This window comes from Epinephelus fuscoguttatus, linkage group LG13, assembly GCF_011397635.1.
Source record: "Epinephelus fuscoguttatus linkage group LG13, E.fuscoguttatus.final_Chr_v1".
NCBI classification, from domain to species: Eukaryota; Metazoa; Chordata; class Actinopteri; order Perciformes; family Serranidae; genus Epinephelus; species Epinephelus fuscoguttatus.
In genome coordinates this window covers 23,165,584-23,191,793 of record NC_064764.1, presented here as the reverse complement: position 1 = coordinate 23,191,793, position 26,210 = coordinate 23,165,584, and the positions used below count along the sequence as shown (strand labels likewise).

General features: G+C 40.9%; 3 protein-coding genes across 5 annotated transcripts in view; 2 read left to right on the top strand and 1 right to left on the bottom strand.

The window, feature by feature from the left end:
* osbpl6 (oxysterol binding protein-like 6) overlaps positions 1–10,307 on the bottom strand; it is a 66,566-nt gene extending 56,259 nt beyond the window's left edge. The window contains exon 1 of one of the 3 annotated variants that reach the window (XM_049594147.1): positions 9,868–10,307. The gene's annotated coding sequence lies outside the window, so the exon portion shown is untranslated. The remainder of the gene's footprint in view (positions 1–9,867) is intronic. The other 2 variants (XM_049594145.1, XM_049594146.1) reach the window with 2 other exon arrangements.
* Positions 10,308–16,630: 6,323 nt separating this feature from the next.
* On the top strand, positions 16,631–18,859 carry LOC125900140 (cytochrome c-like). The gene is made up of 3 exons (XM_049594942.1): positions 16,631–16,771; positions 17,439–17,615; positions 18,242–18,859. The coding sequence occupies exons 2-3, from the start codon at positions 17,444–17,446 to the stop codon at positions 18,385–18,387; spliced, it is 318 nt and encodes a 105-aa protein (XP_049450899.1). The 5' UTR covers positions 16,631–16,771; positions 17,439–17,443; the 3' UTR covers positions 18,388–18,859.
* A 2,495-nt stretch (positions 18,860–21,354) lies between these two features.
* The window catches only part of pde11a (phosphodiesterase 11a), a 64,052-nt gene continuing 59,196 nt past the window's right edge, over positions 21,355–26,210 (top strand). Inside the window, exons 1-2 of the mRNA XM_049594945.1 lie at positions 21,355–22,218; positions 23,356–23,514. Of these exons, the coding sequence (XP_049450902.1) occupies positions 21,430–22,218; positions 23,356–23,514 (948 nt within the window). The 5' untranslated portion in view covers positions 21,355–21,429. The remainder of the gene's footprint in view (positions 22,219–23,355; positions 23,515–26,210) is intronic.

Sequence of the window (26,210 nt, the reverse complement as noted above, 5' to 3'; positions counted from 1 at the left end):
GGGGAACGTCCGATCAGAGCTTGATTAGTCATGAGCTTAATCTTCTAAATCCAGTCACCATGATTATGGTCCTGTAAGCAGGAGGACAAGGCAGGCGCTGCCATGTGGACACTACAACAACACTTCTTAAGCACCTGGTCAAGACCTCAGGAACAGAGTCAAACCAAACACTGCCGACCTCACAATGTTTTGGTTGTTAAATGATGACGTGTGTTATTATGTGGATAACATACTATATCAGCAAAGTAAGAAATGCAGAGTTTTTCTTAATGCTATTATCCCTGCCAATATATATTTTTTATTATTTTATTATTATTTCTTGCTGTTTTCCTTTCTTGAACTGATGCTTTTTCATTTATCCTTGAACACTGTGTTGTACTTACTTACTTATTGTACTTGTAGTCCTTGGTTTGACAAACACCTCAATGGCCATTTGTTCTTGTGAAGACCTGGGGCCAGTTGCACAAAACACCTTAAGTTAAGATTTTCCTTAAAGTCCTAGTTAAGGTTTCCCTCAAAATAAAATTGCTTGCACAAAACACCCTTAAGTCTTCTACTTAAGGCTTCCTCAAAATGTTCACTCAAGTACTTCTGGTTTTCTCCTTGTCTTGATCTTATACTTAAGGAATCCCTGGACCATTGCACAAAAAACCCTTTGCAACCAAAGCAAGGCAAAAAAAAATCTTAAGGTGCCTCTGACTCTTAACTGTAACATGACTGAATTTATGGTGATAAATGAAAAAAAAAAAAAAACCTCTGCAGATTTGACTGAAATAATTTTCGTTCCAATTATTTCCTACAATCGTTTTCTGGTGTTTGGAGATGACATTTACTTTGTAGGATGTGCGTTCTATGAGTGTATTCCTCCAGAAGTGTTATCTTCTTATCTTCTGCCATTTTTTTCACTATCTAACTATAAGCAAACTTTGTAAGACAATAAGGAATCACAAGTGTGAGTCCAAGAAACAAACAATCTCCATGGAAACTTTTACCACTGTAAAATCTCTTTGAGTAAGTGAGTTAACATTTTTCCTTAACTAAGGAAACCTTTTAAGGAATTCTGTGCAACTGTGTAAGTCCCTCAGCTGAGGAGAAATTAGGCCTTAAGTGTCATACTTAAGGAAAAATCTTATGTTGTTTTGTGCAACCGGTCCCTGGACTTAAGGGGACAAGCAGGGTTGGTTTGGAGGGCTGGGTGAGGTGAGGTGTCATGGTGTGGGGTGGGAGGATAATACTGCAGTGCTGCCCTATGCTTGTATACATTTTAATGTGCTTAAGCAAATGTACAGTGGATATACTGAAATTCAAAATCAGCAAAAAAGGTGAAATTACAGACTTTTCTATTCTGCATTGGTTTTTTAGATATTGCTATTACTTGCTTCTTTTTCTTTTTACTGCTGTTGCATAATACCTCTACTAATTGATGTTTTTAGTTATGTTTAGTGATGGATCAGTCTGTGTTGATGTGTCTGCTTTTGCTATGCTGCAAGCAAGATTACCCATGTGGAACAATGAGGACAAAAAAGGAGCTCATGGGGAGCTGTTTTGAGTCACTTCACATTCTAAAATAATCTTGTATGATGCTATATGCCAGGGGTGTCAAACAGAAGGCCCACAGGCTAGAACCGGCCCAATAAAAGGTCTAATCCGACCCACTGGATGACAATGCACACTTAATAATATCACACTTGTGAAGAGGTGTCAGGTTTCAGGAGCAAGTTAAACAGTGAGTAGCCTACTTCATGTAAAATGCTGCTTCTGAGGCTTTTCACCTCTACCAGAATACAGCTCTCTGACAAAAAAGAACACTTGTGATGTTCATGTTTAAAGACAGTGATCATTGTGTGAAATATTGTCAATCAGCAGCTTCAGTACAAAAGAATCTGTATCAGACTTCTGTCTTAAAACAACATTGGTGGAGCCCTGCTGCTGAGGCACTGACAAAACCTTTGATTTGTAAATGGTTTGTAAGGCAGGAGTTGACGTAACCTGCTTTATCAACAGCTTCCACTTTACGGTGATGTCAGCAATACTACACTGGAAAGGAGATGTATGCAACAATGCACATGTAATGACAGTGACTGAATCTGGGGAAAAAAAGAGACATAGTTTTGGAATCACACTTATTTTTCCTAAAATATCTCAGGCTGTTCATCATCTGTTTTATAAATGGATGAATGCTGTCAGAATGTACGTCTTTACACTCTTAGAAAAGTTTGGAGGTGTTGTTATTTATAGGATATTATGCAATGGCTTTACTTGTCCAGCCTACTTGAGATCAAATTGGGCTGAATGTGGCCTATGAACTAAAATAAGTTAAACCTCCCTGCTTTATGCAAAAGGAAGACGGTATATTCCTATCCAGAGAATAGGTTATTCAAAACATGATAAACAATGATACATGCAAAACAGCAGGCTAGAAAAAGTCTGGTTGGTGCTACATTTTTACCAGTTCTGGATGTATCTGCACATTGTTTGCACATGTTAGATACTGCATATGATAGTGCACTGAGATTTGTTAGAAATTGTAAAGCCCTCTCTCATCGCTGTACGCTTTATTCCAGAGTTGGTTGGCCATCTTTGACCTTTGTAGGCTCAGTCACTGGTATTTGAAAGCCGTACCGGGTAAACTCCCTTTGTACATCTGTATTTTGATTGAACAGAGATCCGACTGTAGCTACAGTCTGAGATCTCAAGATGTAGTTTTGTTGTCTGTTCCTAGTGCTCGGACTGAGCTGGGAAAGAAGGTTATTCACTTGGAATCACCTTCAAAAAGAGTTGAAACTACGTGAACTGGTCTCTCTGCCCGACGTTAAAGCTCCCAAAAGGACAAGGATGACTGAATCAGATGGGTCTTGTCATTGTGCGCAGGTGTCCTAATATTTCTACATGTTACTGTGTATCTTTCATGGTTTTTATTGTGTTGTTGTTTGGCTGTCACTTTTTTGTATGCTGCTGTCTTGGCCAGGTCTCCCTTGTTAAAGAGATTGTTGATCTAAACGGGACTTACCTGGTTATATGGGTTAAATAAATAAAAATAAATAAAAACATAAATTACAAGATTATTCCATTTATCATTTGAAAAATTTTAATTCAAATCAAACAGAATTTTGTGGAGTCATGCACATTACGAAAGCGATATTTTCTACTGATGTATTTTACGCCCAGACTTCTGAAGGTCTGATTCTGAGCTTCAGATCCCCAGATGTTGTTGGGATGTTCCAAGACCCTGCTGGACAAAGGGGAGCCTTCACTCACATAAAGCAACAAAGGCACTAGTGTGCAACAGTGTGGGGAACGGACCCTTCAATCGACATTCTTTCAATGCCTCAAGTTGAAGTAAAATGTCACCAACTTTACCACATTCACTGTTATAACGAGGCTTACCATACCATCGCCATCAAATTTAGTTTACTCATCAGAGCAAAGCAACTACCAGATCCGACTGACCCATAGTAGAAATCTGATTACATTTTAATTGAAATAAAATGTCCTAATAATTTGAAGCAGGTGAGCAGCTAGTTTCAGAGAAAGCAGGATGAGCACTGCAATTATTGAAAACCTTTAACTGTTGGCAACACCTCTCTATCTCTGGGATCAGCCCTGGCTTAGGGTTACAACAGCTACTGAGAAAGTAGGGAAGTGTGTTATTTTAAAACAAATGAGTGGTATTGCAAAATCAGTTGTGTGGACTTGAGAAACACTTTCATAAATATATGTACCAAATTCAGACTGTGTACTTTAAATGCTGATGTTTGAAGGCAAATAAAGTAATGACACATAATTACACAATACACACCTATGTACATTGTGTCGTGATGTGATGGAATAAAGGTGTACAAAATAAGAATGATTTATGTATCTGATATATATGTATATACTGTTTATCAAATAGACAAAGGGGGCTGTAAACAACACACTGCAGATTAATTTAAAAACTACATTTCTGCAACATGTAGCCTCTTTCTTTGTGCTGATGCATTACACACTGCAAAGATTTTTTTTATGGAAATAAGCCTATCGTCTGCCTAATTTCCTCACTTCCATGTGTGGCTCCACATGCATGAAATGTCTACATAAGCAGGAAAACACTTTCATTTCCCTTTCCCCATCTCTCTTGTTCGCCCAAAATGCACTCTCAGCTCAATCACAAACATTAAATAAGTTCTGTCTTTTTCATTTCATGCTCCAGAAAAGCAGCAGTATTTGAAAGACGGCTTTTCCTGAAATCAAAAGTAATGACGAAAACTGTCAGAGATATTTTTGGGAGGAGAAAATAATCTTACCTCTGACCAGTGCTATCAGCGGATTGTATACTATGAAATGAATTTCGAGCTAAATTGTTAGATTCAAGGCCAAGAGTTCAAACGAGGTTCATTAAACTAGACTCTGCCAGCTGAGTAAACAACTCTAATGACTGGGCGTAAACAGGAAGAACGCTTCATTGATGACTATTCTACAGTAGCAGCATATTTGCAACCTATACCCAGTTAAGAGTATCCATTAATACTGGGACATAAAAGGAGACTTCCTGTTTTGTAGAACTCCACTGAGGGCATTAAGAAGAGACGTTTTTGTTAATTGTTCACTTCACTGAAAATCATATGGTTGTAGTCACTGAGACCTGATGGAGCCGCTTAGAGCTGCAATCATTAGTAGATGAAGCGATTAGTCGCCTGACAGAAAATTAATTGGCAATTTTGATAACTGATGAATTGTTTCAAACATTTTTCGAGTAAAAAATGTCTAAACTGTGCTGGTTCCAATGTCTAAAGGTGAAGATTTAATGCTTTATCATGGAGAATGCTGCAGGATTGAGTCCTTAATGCCAGAAATGAGTTAGCATTTTTTGCACCTCTGGCTCCCTCGTCTCAAAGTCAATGGGTTTTTGGTAAGATGCCTGAAATAAAGACTGTGGTTAGCACAGGCTTTAAGCTACAGTTGGTAACACTTTTGAAAATTAATGTGTCATTTCCTGTAATTGTAGCTATCTTCTAAAAGAACTACATAAGATGGATAATCTTTGACAAAAATCAAATCCCTCCTCCTAATCTGCTTCTAAAGGCAACTGCTAGCGCACCGAAAACAACCAATCAGAGCCGAGGAGTCTTTCACGCAGCTGTCAATCATGTCAGTCCCTGCTCTTGAACTGTGGTCAAACTCTCAAACTAGGCAGCGCTGATCGAATGTGAATCAAGATTCTATTACTGCATGATGTATATCTCATTTAAAATGTTTTCGGCGACATATTTTAGGGCACTGTTTAGCTGTAAAATGAGAAAGTCTGTGACCAAGCTACCATGTTGGATACAGTTGATTTAAGTACCAAGCACCGCCCACCAGCCGGACCAGCTTTCTCATTTAACAGCTAAACAGTACATTAAAAAAGGAGGTTGCTAACAAGAGGTTAAATGAGTCTACAGAGCGTCATCACACTGAACACAGCTTTACAGCCTCATTATGGTGTCGATGATGAAGTCATGCGGCCATGGTGTGCTTTGCTTCCAGCCTGACATTAGCTTTTTATGCCTGGTGATGGCATTTCTGGTTCGAATATCATGCCAGGGAGCTTATTTTTTTTCAATAATCCAAAATCCCATAGGCTGTTGGAGAAGGAAACCAGGACGATGTTAACTACCAGATTAGCCTACAAAAAAAAATGTCATCCCTGCACCACTGTATATGATATTAAGCTGAATATATTTGGGATTTTGAATGATGTCGAATAACACAGGAAATATGAAAACATCACCTTGAGCTGTGGGAAATGATAATGGGCATTTTCCAATATTTTCTTATAAAGAATAATTGTTATTTGCAGCCCTGGAGTGCATCCAATCATTTATTTAGTCCATGCTCTGGTAGATTGATGTTGCAGGTAAGTAAATAGAAATGTCCATGTCTCCTTGTTTCAGAGCATCAACTGAATAAATTAAAAGCTTTGTAGTTTTGTTGCATACCACTGAAATGCAATAAATGTAAGTCGTATATCCGTGGTCCCGTAAGGGTTTTATGTAGGAATATAATTATCAGAGTGAGCTAGGTTAATCTGTATTTTGCCAACAGGTATGTGCGAGTATAAGGTAAAATAATAGGTTCAGTGGTAGGTCAGAAATGTGGACTTCGATGCAGAAGAGCTTGACTCATTTTGACAAAAAAGTAATGAAACAACAGAGATTAGAATAAATGTTTGTGGCAATTAAGACCTTTAAAATTCAGATTTAAGACTATCTAATGACCTTTGAGGCCTAATAATTTAAAATTTGAATTTAAGGCTTTTTAAGGACCCGCCGACCCCCAGCTTTATGAAGTCTGAGCAGAGTGGCATAGAGACAACCACCAGCTTCAGGTTCACTCACCTGCAATAACAACAATCTGCTCTCCTGAACTGTCTGTGAAAAACACGCTAACTTCCTATAGGCTCCAGGGCTTTTCCAGCAGAATATGTGCTGTAACCTTAGGGGGGCTGGCATCGAGTGAGAAATCAAATTTCTCCCACAGGGATCAATAGAGTATCACGAATAAAGCAGTGACTATCATCTGTCGTGACGTGGGTCAAGCCAGGGAGAGCAACACAGAGTTGTCTGGAGAGAGGTTTAGACAAGAGGGCCACAGTAATCCCACTATCTGTGTGCCCTGCTCTGTGAGATCTGACAGGGATGAAGAAAAAAACTTAAAATTCAGACACCCAATATATCAAGGAGAACTACAAGACCCAACCAAACCAATGAAAGACAATAACAAGAAACCAATGGAAGATCACTTCTACTGCTGCTGGTGCATGTAACGCCACACAAATGTTAATGACATCACTCATGAACATGTAATACGATGAAGCAAGATGGTAACTGTGTCTTAATAGGGGTGCAAAGACATAATGTTTGTGTTGTCACCACATCCAAGCTACCCACAATATCACATTATCGACCAGCTCTCTACAGGGAACCAAGTTTGCTGATCTCCCCTCTCTGTTGCATAATTAAAGTAGCCAACAAAAGCAGACTCATGTCCCAAGATTATATTACAGGGTCCACGAGGACAACCATTGTCTGAATTTACAACTGTCTAATAATGCATATCGATCAGCACAGCAATGTTTTGACCATTAACCTGGGTGTGCAATGGCAGGTGAGAAGGATGTCGATCTTGTGTGACATCTGGAAGCAGTAAGCAGCACATCTCTTTAGAGTAGACCTGTCTTATTCTCCAAAAAAAAGACAACACTAACTGGACAGAGCCAGTTCATCCTGCACTGCACACATTACATCATCTAGGTAAAGCTGGGTATCACACTGCAATACTTTTTAGGTGCTGACTGGCTTGTGCCCATATCAGGAACTGTGGAGAAGTGAAAGCTGGCTGAGTTCTTGTTCACATCCTGTCAGTCGCTGCCTGGTGTACACCATGATCTGTTAACGTCACACTGTTTCTTACTTAGACAAAGCCATTCTACAGTTTTTTGTCAAAGCCACACTGATGCATTTTAGATGTTTGGTTTACTTTGTTAAATGTAAATGAGAGTTTTGACAGAAGCTGTTTATATTCAGCAAATTAACGTATTTGCAAAGTAGTATTTTGGGACTGGAACCAAAATGTTGACAATGGTATCAAGCACTATGCTTTCAGAGAATAAAACAAATAGGGCTGCCCCCGGCTAAGAATTTTCCTAGTCGACCAATAGTCGTCATTTAGGGCCATTAGTTGACTAGTCACCCACATGTAAACAATAATTCAATCATTTAATTATATATATATATATTGGGTGGGGCGACACAATGGTTTGAGTCCAAGGTCTGAGAGAGAATAGTATCAGTAACATTGTTAACACTGTGCTACATTACAGAGAAATACAAAACCGTTCTAATGAACCTTCATTAATATAGGCCTATATTTTATCTACAAGTGCACGTCACACACTGAGTGAGCTGCCTGTTAATGACACTGTCGGTAAAGCAGTAATGATTGTGCTAAGTGGCTAATGGACATGTAGCTACTAACATGTTTCAGATGATACGTCATGTTTGTAGTCGACCAGTGAAGATGCGTTTACAGATCACCTTGGGTTCGTCCTTCACCTTCTCAAAATGATCCCACATTTTGGATTTCCTGCCCAACATGTTATTAACTAGCCTGTGGAATAATCGCAGGTAATAGCCCTGGAAATTAGAGGCCGTACACATGCTGCGTCTTTAACCGCCTGGAAAATGCGAGGTCAGTCGCTGGATGCTACTCCTGTGCCTTTGTTTGTGCCAGCTTTTGGTGGCAGGTTGCATTTGAGGTTGCTACGCAATCGTGTAGCCTATTTACCTGAAATCCTGAGTGCAGAGCTGATCTTCTTCCAGGAGCTGTTTATAAGTGTGTAGGCCTATCGTCCATGGGACAGATGTAAAGCTCTGGGTAGCCCTACACTAACATGATCAACTTCTCCGTATTTATCAGACTGAATACTTACAGAGGAAGGGAAAGATATCTGTCGGCTGTGTTTGTAACGTGACTTCTGTCTGAATGCTGAGTATGACTACTTCCTGTGTCTGTCCTTTCAAATTAAATTCCCACATGGTCCAGTCATATAGGTTTTGATTTACTTTGACAAGGTGCAGCTCCTCATAGAGTTTCACATTTGTTTTTTGTTTTGTTCTGCAACGAAGCGACCGATGAAATCTTGCCGACTAATGACCTTTCTGGTCGACTAACGTTTGGTCGACTATTTTGTGGCAGCCCTAAAAATAAGCAACAACGTGACAGAGAATGAGTAAGGTTAAGTAAACCAAGGGAACAGCTAAACATGAGTCACAGGCCTTCAAGCCATATATTCTGGCAACTGCTGCAATCTGTAATGAACTTTGTGTTTGGTGTGTCAGCTAATTAGATGAGCAAGACGAAGCAATTACCTGATTGACTCCCTACTGTCAATATTAATAACATGTGGCAAAATAGACTATCTGAATCCAATATTTTGAGCATCAAAATGAGTCTGGCCTCCGCTCCGTCCCCTCTCTGTCTATAAAAGGATGAGGCACATAAAGCTCTGCAAAGATTTCATCTAAATGGGACGGGGACACCTTCAGCCGGAGTGTTCTTCAGGCCGGGGCCAAGAAATATATCAGAAAATCAATCATCACTGCTGATCAAAGCAACATCTATTCAAGAAAGCATGCCAGCGAGAAATACAAATGCATCCAGCTTTCCAGTCCCCTCTGCTGTTCTTTAATTTATGTGATTCGGGGCTATTTTAAACAACTGCAAAGTCACTGGCTGACCTTCAGTTGCAAAAAGGAGGCAGAGTGATATTGTGGAGCAATCCTGTAAGTGACAGAAGTTGGCTAACTTTCAATTAGTTGGCATCTCAACCTTGACAACATAATGAGGGGGATATAATGGATCATGAGTGGAGATGATGTCCATCAATAATAATGAGATATGTGAGGAGACAGATGTCTGATGGGACGTTTGGAGAAGCCATGGAGCCCGGTTAGAAAGGTGAAAATGTCAGTGACGCATTACGTCTACATCATCAAAGTCAGGTACAGAGTTGGGCTGCCTGGCTGCTTCATCACTCCACAACAGCATCCATGTTTGAGTGATGATGCTCCCTGTGATGATGGGACATGCATGTTTCTGCACATCTCATCCCTGTCAGACTAGCAGCAGCAGCTAGGTAGTAATGTCTGCCTGGTCCTCGGCGATTCACTCGGGATGCAAATACAAAAGGATGGGATGCTGCTGGGCTCTGAGTCTGAGCACCAAAACAAAGGCTGTGCATATTAATTCGACACAGCACTGTCATGACAGGGTGGTTTCCCCAACATAAACACGACTGGCATTCAGATTGCATTCAAACAGAGGGAGAAGAGCTCATTGCCTTACCACAGATGCGGTGTAATGACCATGTCTTTACAGTTCTTGGCGCAGGAAACAATTGGGGGGGTCTCTCTTCACTGGGCACACATCCCCAGCTCCTCACAGACAGACGGCGTCCATACGGGTCCACGTCGAAATATATATCTGTCTTCGTATTAAAGGTATGCTGTACGGAGGCTAGAACATTATGGAAAGTCAAAAAAGTGCTGTGCTTGCCCGTTTCCTTGAATGCGGGCTGTGATGCTCTCGGCTCGGCTTAACTGCACTCCGCTCGCTCCTCCCTGCAGCAAGATCGGCTTTGAGCGGGAAGAAATCGCAGGAGTGGATCAAACAGTGGCGGGCAGTGGGTGGGCACAAAACACGGCTATGGAGTCAGACACGGCGCAGACAACTGTATGACCCTTTACCTCCTCTTATTACGCCTAATAGATGAGTTTCCTGCTCAGAAAATAACGTAACAGTCGTAACGTCACAGAGTAACGCACGAGCTCTGAGGTCAAACATGAGGCAAGGCTGCCACCACAGGGAAACTATTTCTCATAGTAACAGTTATAAAGGATTCAGTGAGTGTTTCCTGTGTCCATGAGTTAGCATTTCAGCACTTCCGGTTCCCTTGTTTTGAAATCAATGGTTTTTTTTAAATGGGTTTTTGATTAGACGCCTGAAATAAGGTCTGTGGTTCACACAATTTAAAGGGTGCTTTCACCACTGGTGGACATACAGACAGTGCAGTTATCATTGGATAATTTGTAATTCATTTGTAGTAACAATTTAAACCAAACCAAAATCCAACGTTTTTTTGTTTAAAACAAAAACAAACTGTTCTGTACTGTCCCCGTTTCTGGTCACCCCTCTGCTGGGGTACCATCCATCCATCCATCCATTTTCATCTGCTTATCCAGGGCCGGGTCACGGGGGCAGCAGGCCAAGCAAAGCACCCCAGACATCCCTCTCCCCAGCGATGCTTTCCAGCTCCTCCTGGAGGACCCCATGGTGTTCCAAGGCCAGACAAGATATGTAATCCCTCTAGTGTGTTCTGGGTCTGCCCGGGGCCTCCTACCAGTGGGATGGGCCCGGAACACCTCCAGTGGGAGGCGCCCAGGAGGCATCCTGATCAGATGCCCGAACCACCCCAACTGACCCTTTTCGACACGAAGGAGCAGCGGCTCTACTCCAAGCTGCCTCCGGATGTCCGAGCTCCTTACCCTATCTCTGAGGGTGAGCCCAGCCACCCCACAGAGGAAACTCATTTCAGCCACTTGTATCCACAATCTCATTCTTTCGGTCACTACCCAGAGCTCATGACTACAGGTGAAGGTTGAGACGTGGATGGACCAGTAAATCAAAAACTTTGCTTTCCGGCTCAGTTCCCTCTTCTCCACAACGGACCGGTGCAGCGCCTGCATCACTGCAGAAGTTGCACCTAATTGCCGATCCATCTCACACTCCACTCTACCCTCACTCGTGAACAAGACCCTGAGATACTTGAACTCCCTCGCTTGAGGCAGTAACTCTCTCCCCCAACCCTCTGCTGGGGTACCTAGCACAAAGATCTTGTACTAAAAGGTGGAGCTTTGAGTTGTGGCTGGTTTTGTAAGTACTGTTCATACCGTGGAGAGTTTTATTAGTAAACTATAACTATAAAATGAAAGGATGTTTTGCTGCCTCTTACAGCAGCTGTAGTCTGAGAAAAAGAATTCACTGGGCCGACTGCCGGCAACTTTTAAGGTGGAATGTTTACTTGTAATGTTACTCAGTGCGTGAGCTGACGACGCGAATCCATCAGCACACCTTAAATTTCACGGCGACAACTGACAACTGACCATTACTTTAGTTTTTATTGTCTCTCTTGGATGATATACACTTTTACTAATGAGCATTTAAAAATATAGATTAATTTCGACCAGATTATGTGAACATGGAGTAGTCAATTGTAAGACCATGGAGATCTCTCTTTACTTCCATGTGTAACGCTTATTAGATGAATTTCCTTATCAGAAATAATAACGGAACAGTTAGCTTTGATAAACTCAGCACTCCCCGCGTCATCAAGTAACGTACAAGGTCAAACATGGGGCAAGGATGCCACCACATGGAAACTATTTGTCATATTGACAATTAAAAATGATGAGTGAATGTTTCCTTTGTCCATGAGTTAGCATTTCAGCATTTCCGGTTCCCTCGTCTTGGAGTCAGTGGTTTTTTGTAATGGGTTCTTCATCACATGTATGCATTAGCATTAATAGGTAATGGGATATACAGTACATGGCCTTAATCAGGATCAATTCTGAGACTGCAGACAGATTTCACGATCACTACACGGATCTATAATTGGTTTAACTGTTGAAATCATGTTATAATCACATATCTGCTATCATAAAATCCACTGGTTGGTTGGTTCATTTTCTTTCACACCACAAACAAACTGCACCAGAGTCTGTGTAGACCAAGACCCACCTTTCTCAGTTCAGTTGTTTGGTCTGCACCAGGGTTTGATTGACAGCTTTCACACCCACCCAGACGCACTGTACGAACCGCACAAAAGGACCTGAGTTAGATGATAACTTGGTAAAGCCTGTGACGAGCCTGCCAGACAGGACACTGTTGTGGTGAGTTTCCTCGGTATCCCAGAGCCAACATATTCACAGTCTCATGGGAGCAGTTAGCCAGTTGTTGCATGCTAACAAAACAATGGTCCTTCCATATTAGTTAAAATAATGGAATTTCCAATACAGTGGGAGAAACATTTAGCTCAGTTTATGACTGCAGTCACACCATCTACACTTGAGAGAAAACTATTATAAAACCCCAGGAGCATTTTTTGGCTTTTAAAAACAAGGACGAAAGAAACCCCTATGGTGAAAACCATGGAGAGAGCCCATTTACACCAGCTGATGCTAGCTAGTAATATATGTCACAGTATGAGACTTTGCTTCACCCCATTCCTGCCAGCAAATTAAGTCGAAAAGAGCATACTGTCACAAATGTGGTTACTAAAAAGAAAAGAAAGAAATTAGAAATTATTTGGCCAAATATAAAGGTGAGAGGCTGTAAAGGCTGGACAACAGAGGGATGGTGAGTACAAATACTTGAGTGTGATAAGACTATCAGTCAACATATGGATCAACTGGCACTGAACCTCAAATACAGAAGCAGCCGCAGAAGAAAAAGCACCCTGGTGATGTAACAGCAGAGACAAGCTGACCTCTGTATTATTGAAAGCAGCACACACATTCATGGCCGTTATACTGAAAGAACAGAAGCAGGCAAAGACCAGTATTAGGAAATTTAACTACTGTTTCACTGAATGCTTGAATGGACGATGTGACCAGTGTTAAGTAACTGTGAGTGTGAGGGTTTGGAGCTCATTAGTGCGTGGTGCTCCAGGCAGTGCCGTGGTATCTTGGAAACAGGTGCACTCCTGGGCTTTGAACACACACAGTGGGGAATATTTTACGTGAAGTAACCTGAGAAGCAGTCAATCGGAAAGAGAAACCATAAACTCTTCTCATCTGTCTGTGTCTGTCTCAGAAATGGTTGGGTATCAGATTTCATGGCTGGCTTACCCAACCTGAACTCTGACATGCTCAAATTTAAAGGGTAACTTGGGTACTTTTCAAACAGGACCCCATTTTTCTCATGTTTTTGTGTCCAAGTGACTAATAGCAATGACAGTTTTTGACTTTACTGTAATGTAATTGTACATTGTTAATCATTTTCGTCCACTAAAAGTGCTTGGTTTTGCCATTGACAGGCTTAGATTGTCATTCTGAGTGTCTGACCACATTATGGAAAGAATCTCTACAGAAATGGACCTTTCCTGAAAGAAGTGATATCCTTTTTGTTTAAGCAGAAACAACCTCGACATTACCATTGCCAAAGCCACCAGACTCTTTAAATTGACAATAATTTTATCATTGTAAAACACACATCATTCAAAGTCCACAAAACAAAATAAAACTCAAAAAAGCTATCTTGAGTTGTTTCTCCACTGCTCCAATAATCAACAACTTTGGTTTGGTTGAAATAAAACCGTAATTCACGACGTTAGACGTGAAAATATGCTGGCTCTATACACACTAAAATTACTGTTTATTTAAATGGAGTCTGGTGGGTTTGGCAACGGCCATCTTGGGGTCATTCTAGTCAAACAAAAAGGATCTTACCCTTTAACAAAAAGATCTGTCTTAATAAGGATCCTTTTCATGTTGTTGTTAGACACTTATAGTAATGATCCGAGCCTGTCGGTAGCAAAAACAACAACTGCTATTAGGCAAACATTGAGGGCACGCAATAGCCTCAAGTGATTACATTGCAGCCTGTTTAACTGCTGACGACAGCAGCCCTCTGATTCAATACTGGACCAGTTTCATTTTGTTCCCATCAGTCACGTAGACACAAATATGTGGAAGAACAGGGTTCAGGTTGAAAAATACCAAAGTTAGCCTTTAAGCTTTTCCTCCCTCAACTTGCCATTGGACTGTATAGATGACGACAGGGACGTGGGATTTTAGGAATCTTGGCGTTATTTTTAATCAGGCCATACATTTTGATCATCACATTAAATCATTGACCTGTATTTGTTTTATACAACCAAGACATATTGCAAAGCTCAGGTCTGAGGTGTCTCAACCTGAGCTAGAGATGATTCACCATGCTTTTGCGTCCTCCCCACTGGACTACTCTCTTTTTACTCGTCTAAACAAATCTTCTCTGAACTGTATTCAAATAATCCAAAGCGCTGCTGCTCGGCTGTTAACCAGGTCCAACAGGTCAACCCACATCACTCTCATTTTAGTTTCTTTATACTGGCCTCCCATCAGGTTTAGGATTCACTTTACTTGTTTTCACTCAATCAGGCACCTGAATACATCAGTGATCTCCTCCCTCCATGTATCGTCAGTAGGTCCCTTAGGTCTTCAGAACAGGATCTACTGGCAGTCTCTCGCTCCAGACTCACAACAAAAGACAATTGTACCTTTGAAGTAGTGGCTCCAACACACTGCGGTCTCTTTAGAAACTCTTAAAATACAACTGAAGACCCATCTCTTCAAAATGACCTTTGTCCCGCCCTAAATTGTGCAGTGCTTGTTCCCTGGTATGTTTCTGTTTGAGGCCTCAGTGGCCTGTATTTGCTCTATGTTTTACCTTCCTTCGTTGCTTTGTTTTATTTGCTATATTGCCTTTGTTTTATTGATTGTGTGTTTTATTTTTTTGATTGCTTGATTGTATTTTGTGATGCAGTTTGTGAATATTATTTCTGTGACAGGTGCTATAACAAATAAAACCAGAATCAACCTAATCATGATTGAAAATGTTCTTTTCCAGGTTTTCTACTGTAGAATCACAAGGGAATTATGTGAATACCCTATGGGCAGAAATATGTGGTGAAAATGTGTGCAAGGTCACTTTTGAAGGTAGCATTTTCTGCTCTCTATTTCAGAAGTGTGTCCAAGCACACACTATGCTGTTACAGTATGCACGACCATGACGATGCAGATAATACATGCTACAGTACACAGATAGGGAGATTGTTAATCCCAGCCAGTGTTATGTGAATTAAATTACAGTGTTAAGATCATTTCTACAATTATGCTTCATACAGGATAATGTTACGCTGTGGTTTGTATTCATCAGAAGTGGTCGGTAAAATGGGATTTTATTTTAAGTAATATCTTTTACTGATGGTAATGGTGTCAGAAAGAGACATTTAGGGGAGAATGTGATACAACCTAAAGCAGGGCAAACTTTTAAAGTGGTTACACAAGGTCGATCCTTTCATGCCTCCAGCCAGTTGTCCACAGTATCCCCAAACAGTGACCCACGAAATTCCACAGAGTGAATTTTTTTTGTTATACTTGTTTTTTAAATACCGAGCTGTCTATGTAAGTCAACGAATCCAACCAGATAGCATCTTAATAACCGTCTTCTTGCCTAAAACATAGCATCATATTGACCTTTGTAACCAACTCCCAGTTGTAAGTGTTAGCTAGGCTTGATAAAATTTCCACACACCATTAGTTGTAACGCAGCTGGCTTATGTCCAGTTTGAACAAAGGTCCTTAATTAAATGAAGTATACTTTGCATTTTTATTTTTTCAGGGATCTTATTGACACACAAGTCACACTCTGTCAATATTCATACATTCAATACCCATATTTTGACATGTGCATCTCTGTTATCCAATCTGTATACATCTATCAGTCCAACCACTGGATATCGATGAGAGACTAAGAGATGGATGGATACCTATCCTTCCCCTATCTACATACATCTATCCATCAATCTATCATGGATGAAAAGAGGAAAAATATATAATATCCACTCATGCTATGTACTTAAATGATCTTTCCATTCATGGAGCACTGGTGGTTAAATGAGGGATGTAGCCTACAGATTTATGGATATATATCATAGATAGAGCCATACATCCATGTCAACCTATGATATATAGATAGATTTGTGCTGACATTCCCAGCCAGTTACAGTTAGCCCCACCCATGGGATACAGTGTAACCTATCACTTCCGCCACATCTTGGTGCAATAGTAGAAGAAAGGTAAGTTCTAGAAAAACAACAGCTGTTCATGTGTAGCAGAGATGCGCATATTGTTAGAATAAAACAAAACATCCAGCACAAACTAAAACGTGTCATGTTGTACCCCCTGCTCTCCCTTACGCACATTCCGTTGCGCAATTTGATAACAGAGGTCATTACACCGCTGTCTGTCTGTCAGTCTGTCTGTCGTAACGAGGGTGATGAAACAGGTCAGCTGACTGGTGACGTAGTAGCGGGAGTAACTTCACGGAGAGGAAGCACGTTGGTGAGATACTTGTGAGAGAGCCGGCAAAAGCACAAAAGCGCAGGAATTGAGTCTCAAGAAGTCGACTGAATACAAAACAAAAGAAGGTAAGAAACTGATAATCAAAATGTGAAGCTGTTTTGTTGGTTGTTTTTAACGTAGTGTCTTTTTATGAGGCTTAAATCTGTGTGTGCCGGTTCCTTTGGTGTGCAACGTGGTCTACAGCCGGTGTTCTCCTGTTTCCGGAGAAGACACCATTCATTTTTAACCCAGAAGAAGAGTCTCTTTTTTGTTGTATAAATGTCTACAAATCATTTATATTGTTTGTTTTTTTCATAGCGCATATAGGTTACCTAATGTTGCTATATTACATGTATTACCACATATACTACATATAGTTGAGGTAGGCCTTTTACCGTCAATGACCGTTCATTCACATGTTACTGTTTGAATTCATTATATCACGGTTATACTAAACGTTTATAGTTGCTTCTTTTGTTTTACCATGGAGACTGTTTTTCAAAGTAAAGTTACCTAAGTCAGTTTTGTAACAATGGCCACGACAGTAGTTGCGCAACATAAAAGTGAACTCCCCCTTGTGGCGGAGTGAGGAATTACTTCTTTTAAAAATGCATTTTATGAAATAAAAGCAGATTAGGGAAATATCACAACATGTTTAATTTTACAATGGAGATTATTTTTGATACTAATGTATAAACAAAGCAATTAAGTCAAATTTTTCAATTTGTGTATGTTTTTTCCCCCTTTTTATAGAAATCATGCCTGCAGATATTGCCAAGGGAAAGAAGGCTTTCGTCCAGAAATGTGCCCAGTGTCACACTGTGGAGGAAAATGGAAAGCACAAGGTCGGGCCTAACCTTTGGGGTCTGTTTGGACGCAAAACAGGCCAAGCAGAGGGCTACTCCTATACTGACGCCAACAAAAGCAAAGGTAAATACTGTACACATGTATTTACAGCATACCTTAAAACTTCAATTAATAGCACGGGCTATTATTTGCTTAAATCACTGAACTCAACAGGCCTATATATGGGACAGGCCTTTAATTCCTTTCACGTTAAACTGTTGCTCAGCAAAGAAAGGAAAATACTATCAAGTTTAAACCAGTATGAATATTACTTGTATAAAAATTAGGCTTCATATAACAAATCCATTGTGAATCATTCAGCTTAGAGATGGCATTTCAGAGGGATAGAGATTTATGACACTTGTCTTGGCTTGGATTGTTTTTGAACAAAACAGAAGTCTTTTGATCAGTGGACCTTTACAAACTAAAGGAACATGAAAACTTACTGAGTAATCGAGGAATGAGCACATATTCTGACTTTATGACTTAGCTCAACCTGGTTTTGTACAACCGAAGAACGTCTTGGCAACCAGACCAGGCGTCTAACTGAGACAGACCTTTATTAATCAAAATGTGTAGCCACGCCAGGCCTGTAAAAGGGACTGGCCTTTTTAATTGAACCTAGGCTTTTAATTGAAGTGTTACGGTAGTCCAAGGAATCATGCTGTACGGCTTTTAAACTCCTCTGTGTGTGCTCACTTTGATTTCAGGCATCACCTGGAATGAAGACACCCTGATGATTTACTTGGAGAACCCCAAGAAGTACATTCCAGGAACAAAGATGATCTTTGCTGGCATCAAGAAGAAGGGCGAACGAGCTGACCTCGTAGCATATCTGAAGTCTGCAACTTCATAAAGAACTCTTCATCTGCGCATCTTTTGCCATCTTTGTGTCCTTACAAACTGATAAGAGGCCAGGAGTTGTCGGTTGTTCAAAATCAGGCATAGCGGCAAGAATTCTCTGACTGATATTAGCGTGATAAGCTGCCGCATTTTATCACAGCTGTACCTCTGTTTCTGATATGATCCTCCTTTATGATGGAGTAAGTGCTATCCCCTGGTTTTAACAGGATCTTTTTCTAACATAAATTATTAAACCATATACTGTGTTGTCAGAATGTAGGGACTGAAAGCTGTGTATTGTATTAGCTTATTGTCTAATTGTCATCTTTTTTTCCTCAGTACCTTGTTGATTAATAATCAAGTTGTCTTAATTGTCTTTGAAGAAGGAATATGCCTTATCTGCTTCCAAACTGGTGATACCTCAACAGTTTTTATGATGTCATTTTTTGAATTTGACGGTGAATAAATTTGACACTAAACATTAATCTTTTGTAATCTGTTTGACTCAGTGAGTAAATACGTGGTCTGTATTAGGTTTCTCATGAAATAGGGAGCAAATACAGGGTGTGGACGATCATGTAAGGCTTTAATTATGTTCTTGTCTCGGCAGTTGTGGCTCGTAGATTTGTAAGGCAAATTAGAGCAATACGACTGCGTGTTTGACATATGCCACAGGGGGAAGGAGTATTTTTGGCCTAAATGAAGTGACTTAAAATTTGTAGCTTTGAAGAGTGTATTTGAATCTGAAAGCTGGAATGAAAGTCACATATGCTGCACATTTTTGAGAACGTTGGTTATACTTACAGGTGCCTCAGTAAGAGTTGCAGAAGACTCCATGTTGGGTTACAAATGTTGACTGACTGACAGTTATTGGGTGCATTTGTTGGGAAACTAGGTAGACAAAGGGTGGTACTGTAAAAAAAAAAGTGGTTTTAGCTTTGTGTTATAAGCTAGTAGTACATGGCTTTCCAATCTAGACAGTGTTATTCAAACTTTGTCATAGTTCTTTCCTTTTTTAAATATCCAGTTCTATAAGAGTATGAAGGTATTGACGTTATATGAGAGTACAGATGTATGTCCACAAAGATATTTAAAGTAGTTGTGTATGTTTTTACATCTGTGTGTGCAGGTGTATGTATATATACATTTAGGAAGCACAAGTGATTGTGAATCAGTTTCAGCTGCTTTGGTGTAAATGAAAGTGACAACAGGTGCAACGAAGAGGCAAAAGCAAGACAACCCCTAAAAAGGGAATGGCTTTACATGTGGTGTCCACAGACAGTTGCTCTCTCCTTATCCTTCCTGACTGATTCTTCTCTAGTTTTGTGTTCTGCTAGTGTACTTGTCACGACTGGTAGCATGAAGCGGCACCTGCAGCCCAATCAGGTTGCACAGGTAGTTCAGCTCATCCAGGATGGCACATTCATACATGTGGTCGCAAGAAGGTTTGCTGTGTCACCCAGCACAGTCTAAGAGCATGGAGGAGACACAAGGAGACTGGCCGTTACACGAGGACAGCTGGACAGCAACCCAGCAGCAGGACCGGTATTTGCTCCTTTGTGCGAGGGAGAACAGGGGGAGCACTGCCAGAGTCCTTCAAAATGACCTCCAGCAGCATACTGGTGTGCATGTTTCTGACCAAACTGTCAGAAACAGAATCCAGCCCTAAGTGGGTTGATCATTTTGGTTTCCACTGACCGTTCTTCATCTGTTCCTAAAAAATTATAACGTACATCAGTAAAAATTTCCAACTTGAATAACTGGTTCATCGAAATCTGATGTGTCGTTTAGGTGTTGCTTTAATTTTTTTGAGCAGTGTATGTGACTCATTGACCCAACCTGTTATTTTTGGAGCAATTTATTTCTCTCTGATTGTCGGTGCTTCTTTATCTGTCTTTTTCTGTATTTCATTCTATAGCACATATGAGTATATAAAAATAAATTTCTAAAATATCCAGTTCTAGTTTAAATTTAAAGCACCTGAGGCTGCTGTATCCACCAGTGTGGCTCTGTATCCAGTCTATTCCCAGTCCAAACTGTGGAGTATACCTCCCTCTAGCGTTCAGATGTCACACTCGCATTCTGATCCACTAATAAAATTGTATAAAGGAATTTGATTTTCTGACATCCCCCTCCTGCCAATAAAAGTCGCTGCTCCATAATTAAATTGTGAAGATGAACCGCTGCAGACTCCACATTTGCCAGAGTTTGCGGCTTGTGAAACAGATGTATTGTCGACTTGCAGTTATGCTATGAAACGCATTGTTCTGCAGGCGACAGTCATTCAGTTTGATTGCTCTTGTCAGCATGCAGTGCCATCAGCAAAGCCTGGTCTGGGGTTGCATGGGAATACATCATGCATGGCGCTATGGAGCATAATTTCATTAAATTATAATCCATCCACAACATGAGGGTCTTTTGCTTTTCAGCATTATAGAGCACTGAGTTATTGCTGAAAGTAGTGATCATCTATGAGCAAACATCCACCTCTGTAATCCACCAGTTTTACATCTTTATGTACTGCATCATAACCTATATTTCCCTGATTCTCATCATCCTCATCCTCATCATACTTGGAGCCTCTCTAAGGAGGGCACGCGGTTCAAACGGCCAGAGGGCTGACTGCTGAAGCAACCCTGAGCTCCTGTCTGTGTGACGAAGCGAGCGTCAGCGGGACCGAGCCAACCACAGCCAGCGTCATTTGCACACAAGAAGACCTATACGACGGGGATGCTCGGCTCTCTGTGAGATTTCCAATGCTTGTGATAGTCTCAGCCTCACTGTCCTTTGCTTAGACCTGCTATAATGTTCTTAAATTAATACATATGGAGATGCTGTGGAGGAATATGCTGGTGCGCAAAGGGAGTCTCCATCCTTCTCCCCACAGAGTGGAAACTGGATATGTGGCCAGGGCTCCAGGGGTGTTCCCAGCGTAATGCATCTTGGAAGTTATCAGCCGATTCTCTACTTTAACCCCCAGTAAAAGCCTCATAGATGATATTTCTCTGCGCGACTCCATGGATGTGGTTCACTGAGGACCATCTGAAGAACAGGCATGGCAGTGTCAACTATGGTGTTCTCTGACGTGGAAAGTTTTCTGGACGCGCATCCCGAGTTATTCGAGGACTACCTGAACAGAAAGGGGAATTATAGCATGGTGGAGAAATGGCTCAAGAACCACAAGGCGAGCAAAAGTCCGGCGGCTGCGGGTCCCGCCGAGCCGAGAGAGGAGAAGGGCAGCGCGTGTAAGGACAGCTGGGCGAGCAAATGTGACGGTCTGCAGAGGAGAGCCTCGCAGAAGGAGCTGCGCAAAACTTTCGCCAAATCAAAGGCCATCAATGTCAACAGGACATACGACGAACATGTGAACTCCAGGGCTCAGGAGCCCCTGACCAGCATGAGGAGGAGAGCCCTGCTGAGGAAGGCGAGCTCTCTGCCCCCGACCACTGCGCACATACTGAGCGCACTGCTGGAGTCCAGAGTCAACATCCCCCAGTACCCGTCCACAGCCGTGGATTTTAAATATTACCTCAAAGAACACAACGAAAGAGAGTTTTTCCTGGAGCTTGTAAAAGACATATCCAACGACTTGGATCTAACGAGTCTCAGCTACAAAATCCTTGTGTTTGTTTGTATTATGGTGGATGCAGACCGGTGCTCCTTATTTTTAGTGGAGGGGACGGGCAACAAGAAGACACTAGTGTCCAAATTCTTTGACGTGCACGCAGGTACTACAGTTTTACCCTCCATGAATTCAGATGAAGTTCAAGTGCCGTGGGGGAAAGGGATCATTGGATATGTGGCTGAACACGGAGAGACAGTGAACATTCCTGACGCTTATCAGGTGCCTGCTCCTCTTTGTGCATGCATGCATGCATGCGTGTGTGCATTTGCATGAGTCACAGAAACAGAGAAGACAAACAGACAGGGAGACATATCTGACGTTTGTCTGTCACTGTTAATTGATCATCAATCACAGAGTGTAACAGAGCTGAGAGCAACAGTCAGCTGGACCAAGCCTGTGTCAATGCACAGATTCACACAAAGCATCACAGAGTAATAAAACATAAGGCAATAAAGGAGAGGTATCATTCCCTCTGTTGCTTTTGCAAACTCCACTGTGTTTAGGTTGACTTAAAGTAGCCTGAGTAAGACAATACTAGATTACATTATAGCTGCAAGGACACCAAACTGCTTCATGGTGCCAGAAGAAAGAAGTAATAGAAATTAAGAGTTAGTCCAAACACAGCAGGCATCAAAGTACCACCTCCAAGTTTGCCTATTTTGTTACCCTTATTGTAGACTTTCTGTTTGTAAGACAGAGTCCTGATGAGTGGGGTTAATCCAATACCAATACCAGTATCTGAAATACCTCTGATACTGCCTAAAATGCTGGATCTGGTATTGGCAAATACACAAGTCTATGTACTAATCCGATACCACAAATAAACTTTAAAGCAGTTTCACACTAATTAAACGTCAGTTTTCCAAGAAATCAATTCTTCCTCACTGCTCTAAAACAGTAGCCTACACAGCAAGTTGCAATTTGCCGCCGCTGGTATCTACTGTTTTAGAGCGGCGAAGAAGAATCGATTTCCGTTGAACAGTGAAACGTTAGCTGTTAGCAAAATGCTGGCAATATTTTACCAAAGAAAGTTTAATGGCAGCTATTTCTGTATATATTTATTCATGTTTTATAAAGGGTTTAACCTGAGCCATGCAACAGTGATAGAAATCTTTCACATCCAAACAGGGTTCGTAGTGTACAGCTGCTTTTTTTATTGGTATCGGCTCTGTAATCAGCATCGGCCGATAGCAGAGTTCAAATATCGCAATGAAGGAAAGAACGGTATCGAAACCATCTCTTCTGATGAGCTGTACATTTGCACTGTCATCTCAAAGACAAAAGTAAAATATGCATTTCTTTGCACTAAGTTCTTACATTGTGTCTTTAACTTTAAACTGTCCCCGTGGTTTTCAGGATCGTCGGTTCAGTGATGAAATTGACAAGCTGACAGGGTACAAAACCAAGTCCCTCTTGTGCATGCCCATTCGCAACAGCGACGGAGAGATCATTGGAGTCGCTCAGGGCATCAACAAGACTTCAAGTGGAGAACTCTTCACTGAAGATGATGAAAAGGTAATTTCATTATTATAGCTGTGAGCATAAATGCTGGATGAGGATCACGCGCTGTCATAACACAATATGTGTCCCGCTGCGTGCTTGGCATGTGCAGGATAGATCAAGATAATTGTGTTTTATATGTCGTCGTGACTTACAAGTGGTTTTTGATGTCTCAGTCCTTGTGTCCAAAATGTTTTCTGCACATGTTAAAGGTAGACTTTCATCTTCATCTTTGTATGTCTGAATCAAACAACTTTATCAGGCACAAATGGATAAGAATAACATTTGGGGCAGGCTTAGTTCAGGCTGTTTCTCATTTGTGTATAAATAGAATCGCGACTTATGATGTGTGATGTTTATTTATTTGGATAAATAAATGAAAAGATGGATGACATCACACCTTTATAAAGCTTTAATACCAGTGATTTATTTGAAGAAGCCAGTAACTATGGTTCTGAGGCAGTAGTGTACTTTGGTCACAATTATTAGCCATATTTGGGGGGGGGGGGGTAGCAATGGTGGTTGGCTTGTCCACAGAGCAAAGACATCTTTTGCAGACATCCTAACAGTGGTGGAAAAAGTATTCAGATCCTTTACTTAAATGAAAGTACTAATATGACACTGTAAAAGCACTCTGTTGCAAGTAAAAGTCTTGCCTTGTAATAGTAAATGAACTGTTAGCGCTGTTAGCTTAGCCACCTCCATGTTGAGAACTGTGTGCAGACATTTCTCCAAAGAGCCCCTTTATGCAATAGCTTTGGCTCTACCTTGGCCTTTTTTTTTATTTTAGCGCCATCATCTGGTCAGAGTTTAAAGCTGTCCAATATTTTTGGTATATGAGCAAATACCTGCAAAACTATGGACATTCCCATCAGCCTGGCTAGAGAATGCTAGCATGCTAACATGCTAAAGTAAGACAAGAACATGGTAAAGATAACCTGCTAACCATCGGCATGTTAACCCTGTCATAAGCATGATGTCATGCTGACATTAGCAGAGCTGTTACTGTGGCTTTAGACTGCTGTTATTATTGCAGCACAGTGGAGTGTAGTGCAGAGGAAAGAACAAGCCTCAAGTAAAATGCTCATAGGCTTCATGATTCATGTGTGGCATTTCAGGGATGTGTTTTTTTTTAGGCAAATACTGTTATGTGGTGTTAGAGGTACACAAACATAGCAGGGCTGTAGTGCTGTCATTTTGCTTTGCAGTCAATGTTGTTATACTCATGAGTTTGCAGTAGCAGATATATTAAAAACGATGGATTTTGTGAAGTAAAAATGGGATTTTTTTTTTTTTTTTTTTTTTACACATTTTGTCCCGTCTGTATATTATTTGCATTGTACCTGCAAGCATTGAGCGTGCTATGGAACATTTCATCCACTGTTGGGAGATTCATCAGTTAGGGGAACTTTTTTTGTGGCCTAACGCTCAAACTGACTTTCTGTGTTGTATCTACTTCGTTTCTGATTTTCTGAACAAATGGAGATGTGGGTGCTATCTACATCACATATTGTCTTTGGAGTTTGAACGTAGCGCATGCTAGGCTTTTACATCTGTCCGTTCTTAATATTTCACAAGCAAGACTAACTTTATATCTGTTGTGTGATTAACAGCAAGGAATGTTTGCTTCTGTTTGTTTCTGTGTCAAACTAAAAGCTCAGTCTGCCTTGTAGCATATTTGCCCTGAGTACGAGTCTCAGTTCTAAGTTTCTAGCTAGGTGAGAGCTTGTCTCTCAACATCATCACATATTTCTGAGCAGTGTTGTGTCACCAAAAACTTTATACACCATACAGTATAAGCTGTTCAGAGTCTCCAACTAGTCAGCGCTTTACTTTTGTGCACAGTGGAACAGCTTGAGTAACAGCCTTTGATTTTAGCATCACCATTTAGATTTCAATATTTTGTGATTTTAAAAGGAGTTCAGACCAGTAAAACAGGAGTTTAGGGTCACGTAACTGTTCCAGTGGAGCTGCTCAGTAGCCAACAGATCTGGTAGGTGCCAGGTCCTCCAGATGTGAAGGTGTGTACCTGTGTGCACAGGATAGAAATAGAGAAGTTAGAGAGATAAGTTGCTATGAATTGTTAATACACTCTTAGAAATAAGGGTCCCAAAAGGGTTCCCTCTGAAGGCTGAGAGTCTACCCAGAACAATTTCCTTCAGAGGAACCCTTTAATGAAGAAAGGGGTATTCAAAGCCCGGTTTCCACCAAGCAATACAGTACGGTGAAAAGTTGTGAGTGGAACCAATGGAACAGTTCCGTACCATCCCCATTTTTTTACTTAAGTTTTAAATCTCTCTCTTGGATGGCATACACTTAAAAATATAGATTAATTTCGACCGGTTTATGTGAACACTTACTCAACATGCCAAAAAAAAGTTGTCAGTCGTGGACTCAACCTCAGAAAAAGTCCTCATTGTGTATGGATCACATTCAATGCATTTCAGTTTTCTGCCGATACTTGCTGCCTACAGGTTCTTCTGACCCTTTTATGTAGTCATTTTCTTCTGTATTCAATTTATGGAGTGTATAGGTTTATCACTTCCTGTCCTCTATCTGCATTTTGCACAAATAATAGACACGTGATTGCAAACAAAACCTCTTAAAGCAGTTTTTTGGTGGATGCTTTCACAGATGGCTCTAGGTATAACCCTTCATGTTGGGTTCTAACCTTTATAAAATGTTCTGCCAGTACCCAAAAAGGGTTCTCC

Bases quoted from the DNA above. Each gene is read 5' to 3' on its own strand.
- LOC125900140 (XM_049594942.1), top strand. From the start codon at position 17,444: ATGCCTGCAGATATTGCCAAGGGAAAGAAGGCTTTCGTCCAGAAATGT. The intron at 17,616-18,241 runs GTAAATACTGTA...CTTTGATTTCAG, and splicing joins TGACGCCAACAAAAGCAAAG to GCATCACCTGGAATGAAGAC.